This window comes from Cryptotermes secundus, unplaced genomic scaffold (assembly GCF_002891405.2).
Source record: "Cryptotermes secundus unplaced genomic scaffold, Csec_1.0 scaffold9, whole genome shotgun sequence".
In the NCBI taxonomy this organism is placed as follows: Eukaryota; Metazoa; Arthropoda; class Insecta; order Blattodea; family Kalotermitidae; genus Cryptotermes; species Cryptotermes secundus.
In genome coordinates, this window is record NW_019725413.1 from 394,275 (window position 1) to 400,789 (window position 6,515).

General features: G+C 41.5%; 1 protein-coding gene across 3 annotated transcripts in view; it reads right to left on the minus strand.

Annotated features, from left to right (window-relative positions):
- Window positions 1–286: 286 nt before the first annotated feature.
- Window positions 287–6,515, minus strand: part of LOC111863299 (isoleucine--tRNA ligase, mitochondrial) — a 33,165-nt gene continuing 26,936 nt past the window's right edge. For 2 of the 3 annotated variants that reach the window (XM_023849490.2, XM_023849492.2), the window contains exons 15-17: window positions 5,116–5,261; window positions 3,860–4,044; window positions 1,459–2,314 (exon numbers count right to left, since the gene is read on the minus strand). In XM_023849490.2, the coding sequence (XP_023705258.1) occupies window positions 2,090–2,314; window positions 3,860–4,044; window positions 5,116–5,261 (556 nt within the window). In that variant the 3' untranslated portion in view covers window positions 1,459–2,089. Of the gene's footprint in view, window positions 1,421–1,458; window positions 2,315–3,859; window positions 4,045–5,115; window positions 5,262–6,515 lie in introns of those variants that run through there. The other variant, XM_023849491.2, reaches the window with a different exon arrangement.

Genomic DNA, 6,515 nt, shown 5'->3' on the forward strand with positions numbered 1-6,515 from the left:
TGATGGACAAAGTGGCGCTGGGGCAGGTTTTTCCCGAGTACTTCAGTTTCCCCTGCCAATCCTCATTCCATAAAATTCTCCATAAGCATTATCACCAGTACAGGTACAATAGGACATATGGAAGCCAACGTGCCGAGGGGACCTAATATGGATTCCACCTCACACTATATGAAATCTTAACTATTGTAATCTACTGTAAACAATTTTAAGTATTGTAACTTTATTCTCTTATTGTAATCAGCCAATGTACAGTAACTGACTTGTCCTATATCATGTAACAATGATCTATAGAGACGAAATAAATAAATAAATAAATAATACGAGTATAATGACTTTAATTCTTATAATATAAATTCAACAAAATATCTCAAAACATTTCACAGAATTTTAACAATGAACTAGGACAAATCAGCTGTAACATCTTTGCTAAACTATAGTTCAACAGCAATATTACCAAGAATTTAGTTTACATAACTCTAAAACACTTCTAAACAGTTGCCAATATACAACAAAAACAGCAGTTAGACTATAAGTAATGTAAGGTCATCTGATGATGGTGACCCATTGAAACTTGTCATTATAATTAAGTAACATTTGTAATTAGTTGAATTATATACATAGTAGATCACCTATCATACATATTATTAGTATGAAACACAACATGACTCTTTTATACAATGTTTCATGTCTATCTAGGGGTTATTTGTATTTCAACCCTTTAATTACCAAGAAAATGGCAAGTCAAAAGAACCATGGTGCAGATTTAATGTGTGTGTGTGTGACCTTGGTGGTTCCCTGCCCTACCTGGCCTTGATCTCACTGTACCCTTTCCCTTTTAGTCTGGCAAGACTGTTTAGGAAGCCAGTGCACTTTGAGAGAAGGGATCAGCCAAACTGTCCAGACAGGACCAACCAGATCATGAGGCCAAGACCTCGGTTAATTTTAACACGTAACTACTTGCAGCATGATATCTGTTCAGATCATAGACCTTTTATTCGCCCAGAAATTAATATACAAGACACAATGGAAGAATCAGGGTTGTGGGTTTCTCCAAGTCTCTTAGAAGTCCAAGTAAGTCCAGCGAGGGTGCAGACACAATGGGTTTACTGTCTTCATATTCATAGAACAACGTCTATACAGGCAGACCTATCCCTATCAAGGCTGTAGGAATGACATCTGTATACATGAGATAGGATTCTGTATGTCACTGCATTCACTGTTGTACTTGAAGTAGCTGTTGCAGGTCCAAGCAGCAGAACCAATATGTATTCCTGCATCACAGGTTGGTGGCAAGGAATTGTGACCAGGCCATAGCCCAGAACAGCGCATGTGGTGTACCCAGCAATGTTCCGCACGTTCTGGTGTGAGGCATAGGTCCCACAGGTGTCGGAGACAAGCACTGCTGGCAGTATGTCTCAGGCTGTTAAGTTGAATTTGAGAACAAAGTATACAACCATCAGGTTGATCAAAGCATAGATTTATTAATGCTAATGGTGGTCCTGATGCAGCTTAAGTGCAACAATATAAATTATAAAATTATAGTCTTCTGGGACATGATGCCATGTCATTTGGCAGTAGGTACCAACCTACTGTCATCATTTTCTGGAAGAAAGGGCAAGCCTTGCAAGGGAACAAATGGTATTGTTATAGTGAAGGAAGAACAGGGATCATGGCTAGGAGCAAATGAATAGAAGTCAGTAGTCTACAAAGGATCATTTCCAGGGGGCAAACAACTGGGAGGCACAGGTGAATGGATGTGGATTAAAGACAAACAATAAAACAAAATAAAGATAAATTAAAAACAAAATTAAAGCAAGAGATATAGCAAGAAAAATAAATAAGTTTATGGTGGATACAAGAGAGGAAAAGAATAATATTTTATGAAGCTCCTTGTTATGTACTTTCCTCCAGGAGAACAATTCACACTGAAATCCCCATTTCAGGTTTCTCTGTTGAGCAGTGGTTTTGAAAACTAAACTGAGAAAAATCTTAAATAGGGAAAATTAACACTGATATGTAATGTAATATTGTAATGCTCAGACTGAGGAACTTTGACAGGGGGTTCAACTCTAACTACTCACAATATTTTTCAAATTGTCACTCGTAACTTGTCCAAGACCTGCTGACAACGATCACAAGGTTCATTGGCACTGTGCGCAGTGAAGCGACGACATCTGCCACAAAGATGCCGTGAAGTTTCTGCCAGCTCCACATTAAACTTCAGATGACTCCCGCTCTCCACCAGTGTAACAGAGGACACTTGTAGGATTTCTGTCAGCTGGCTCCAGCATGTCTGCACTTCCTCTTGAAGCATCTTTATTAACAATAATAAGAACACAAAAACTGCCTCATTCTGTAACCACCACATGCCAGATGAGAAATGAGCCCAAAACTTATAGACTGAGAAAGTTACTGGAAAGTCTCTGCTGTAAAAAAAGCTCAGTTGGTATAGTGATTGGGCTACATGATGAACAAACAAGAAATTTACTTTCAATTTCTGGCAAGAGGAGAGACTCTTCTCTTCTCCAGAGCATCCAGCCTGGCTCTGGGGCTCACCCAGCCTCCTATAAAATGGGAACCAGGCTCCTACTCTGGCGGTAAAGTGGCTGGGACATGAAGCTAATCACTCGCCTCTACCTTGTGCCAAGATTCAGAATGCAAGGAGCTATACCTCTACTCTCCCATACATCTTCAAGGACAACTTTATCATACCAAAGCAATTTCCTTGATGTGACCTATCCAAGGGAGTTCAATGAGCATATTACTCTGTGGTATTCATAACTGAGACACCACCAACAGTTTATTTGTTCATATTGTGGTTTTCTCCGAAGTGACACTGTTTAGTCTGGTAGGTGGTTGCCAACATTTCAGAGGAACATACTGTCACGTGTTGGGTGTTTGTAACATGACAAATAACTTTACGCCGTTTTGGAATCTAGTGAATTTATTCCACCCTCGCTCTCACAGTTACACAATTCACAATTCCCCAATTACTGCAATCTACAGTATCACACTGACTTCCCCTGCTGGAGTCACTGCCATTCAATCGCTACAACTGAACCTGGCGACTGATAGACTTCAAATATCTTTGGCGGCTGCTATATTTTAACTCACTCCTTACGCATTGCAGTCTCCCTCATAAACCCTCAGTTTGACAGTGGAATACTCCCATTGCTTCACTGTTGCGTAAATACTGTGTTTACAGGCGTTGCTGGGCAACACTGCCGAGAGTTGTTGTTTATTGCTGCGTAGCAACCAGCGCGCTTCGGTTCGGCTCACTTCGGCTCTACTCAGCATGACATGGAGAAACGCCACTTTCCTTACTGTTGCGTAACTTGGTAACTGACCATTTATCAAGGGTCTGTCTTTGTGGTAACTTGTTCCACCTCCCGTTGCCCAGCAATGGTTAGACATGTCACAATACTGTCTTTATCTTCAGATATTCTACCCCTACAGCCCTAAGAGAAAGGGAGACATACTGTTTATTTATTTATGGTACTGTCAGAAGCTCAAACTTTTTTCATCAAATTATGAAATCTTTAATGAAAAATGAATTGAATATGATGAGGAAAGGGTGGTCATGGGCCACTTTTGAGGTATCATCCCAGAACTTGACCAGAGAAACTGAGGAAAACCATACAAAACATTGGTGAGGACAGATGATCTCTGGGTTCAGATTTAAATTCTTGACCTCCAGTATAAGAAGTGCTAACCTTTCAACTGTTATGTTCAGTGAAAAACGTCATACCTGGGTGTCCATGTAACACATTTAATAGAAGTTCTTGTGGAACACTTAAATATTTGAAGGAACAAGGGTAAAATTTAAAACATCTGACTAGCTGAAATGGAAGTACCATACCTTCAACAGAGTAAGGGTCTCTCCTGATGAGAACACAGTCGCTGCCAACTGCTGAGTGTTTGTGACAGGAGACATTTTGTTCAGTGTCTGTTTCACCTCTAGAGCCAAATTCATTATGTCCTCCACCTCGGGCTGGTACCACTTAGGTGATGGTTTCACCACTCCTGACTTAAATAGGCGCACACCTGTAAAAGCCATCACACATCCACACACAGATAAAACCAATCTAGTCAACTATAGTACTCAATAACACACTAATTAATTAGTAAACAGTTCCATTAAAGGACCTGGGCCTCCCCCTCCTGATGATACAGAATGGATCTGTTCCAGAAAATGTTTCAATATCACAACATTTCATTGTGTAAACCCTGCTTTCCAATGACTCCTGTGTTTCTTTAGTGGGTTATTTAATGATGCTGTCAGTATCAAGAATATAAACTATATAATGTTGGATGACTAGACAAGCGATCAGCTAGAAAAGACTTTGGAAGGAAGCAGTCATGGCTTAGTCAAAAGTACTATCCTGCATTCATCTGGGGGACTGAAGAAAACACAAAAACCTCAGTCAGGACAGCCAGGATCCTGACAGATTTGAACTGAGCACCTGCCAAATACAAGTCTGGAGCACTACTACTAGACCAACCTGTTCGGTGACTCCCGTCCTACAGAAAATGTTTTGGTCCACACTTGTAGAGAGAACATATATATTTTGCCCATCAGAAACAACAACAGGTATATTTTCCATTTTAATATTATCCATCTACCTATGCTTTAATCAGGAGCTTATGCTTTACTTAGATGTAACTAACCTGCTTTACAAGCGACCTCTGTAGTCTAGAGGTAACGTTCCCACCTCATGACTCGTAGTACGCGGGTTCAAATACCCAGCGGAGGTCGTCGAATTTTTAAGGGCGGAAAAATTCAGGGAACAAGTCCTCCGGAAGGGACTTTAAGCTGTGGGTCCCGTGTCGTAGCTTTACGGCACCTAAAAGAACCTCATATCTCCAAAGGAGGTCACTGAGCCAAATTACGGACGTTTCCTGCCCAACAGCAGTCTCTAATACCTCTGGTAGATGGGGGAAGCATTATAGATACCTCTCAGCTAGCAGAGCCGGTCTTGCTGGCTGGGCGGGACTGATGGTAAGCACCAGTACCGGTAGGATATAGAGACTGGTAGAAATCATAGAGGGAAGCACAAGGGACCAATACAGGTCTAAGTGCATGGGAAAACCCACCCTCTCCAATAACTAACTAACCTGCTTTACAAGGATGATATAAGTACACTTCTTCTGCAAGATGTGGCAACACAGGTGCAACTGTTCTAGTTAAGGTTTCCAGGATGTGATTCATCACCAGCTGGCATGCCCGTCGCTCTGGGGCATTAACTGCTGCACAGTATAACCTGGGTAAAAGATAAAGTTGTCCCAGTGTGTAACTATGTAATTAAGCGCTATGCTATGAAGACATATGGTGGAGTGGAGGTACAGCTCCACCTTTCTGGACCTTGGCACTAGATGGAGGTGAGTGGTCAGGTTCACACCCCAGAGAAAGAGCCCCAGATACCCACTGGATAGGAGGCTTGGTGGGCCCCAGAGTCAGTCCAGATGCTGTGGAGAAGAGAAAATTCTTGCACTGCCAGGAATCGAACCTGGGCCATCCAGCCCATAGCCCATAGCCATACCGACAGAGCTGTCCTGACTACTAGTATAACCTGGGGGACACAAGAATTTAAATGTGGCATGTTGCTAACCACTTCTTCATCATTCCTGTATAATGAACTGGAAAGAAGCAATCATAGCCTAATCCAAGTACTGTCCTGGCATTTGCCTGGAGGGACTGAGGAAAACCATGAAACACTTCATTCAAGACAGTCAGTGTGCCAACCAAGAATTGAATCAAGCACCCCCAGAATGCATGTCTGAAGTGTTACCTCAAGAACATCCTGTTCAGTTTTTACATGTTTCATGTGATTCTTATAATAAATAGCAATTATTTCTTTGTACATCATTAACCAGTGGGATGCAGCATGTTTCCTGTGAGGTAAGAACTGAAATTTTAACACTTTGCGGACCAGCAATTTAAATATTTAAATCACCCTGGGGACTGGCATTTTTAAACCTACTACCCTAACTTGTGCACTGTTCACTTTAAAAATTAATATAAAATCTCCTAATTAATTTTATGAACTAATTTTTTTGGAGAACACTTACCAATGCTCCTAGAAGTGCTTGAGAGTGTGATATTTCTGGAAACATTCCCCTTTGTGAAGTGTCATTACAAAGAACTTGCACATGTAGACAGTCATACTCCTTTTGTTGCGTACTGTGCAAACACGGCATCGCCTAGAAGGCTGCTTCCCCTTGGCATGTTCACTCTTCACAATTTTCACGACGGTATGTTTCCACATATCACCCGAGAGTCACCCAGGGGGGTAAAAATGAGGCCTGCATGGGGTGGGAGTAGACGGCCCAGGTCGTACTAAGACTGTGTCTGCCACCGGTTCTGCCGCCACCGTGTGGTCTGTAGCCCATGCTTTTGCCACATTCAGCAGAAATGCCTTGTATTTCAATTTTGAATGAGGGTTTAGATTTTTGAAAACCAAAAATGAATTGAAAATGGCACAATTTATAAGCCACAAGGCAACTTTCTTTGTCCA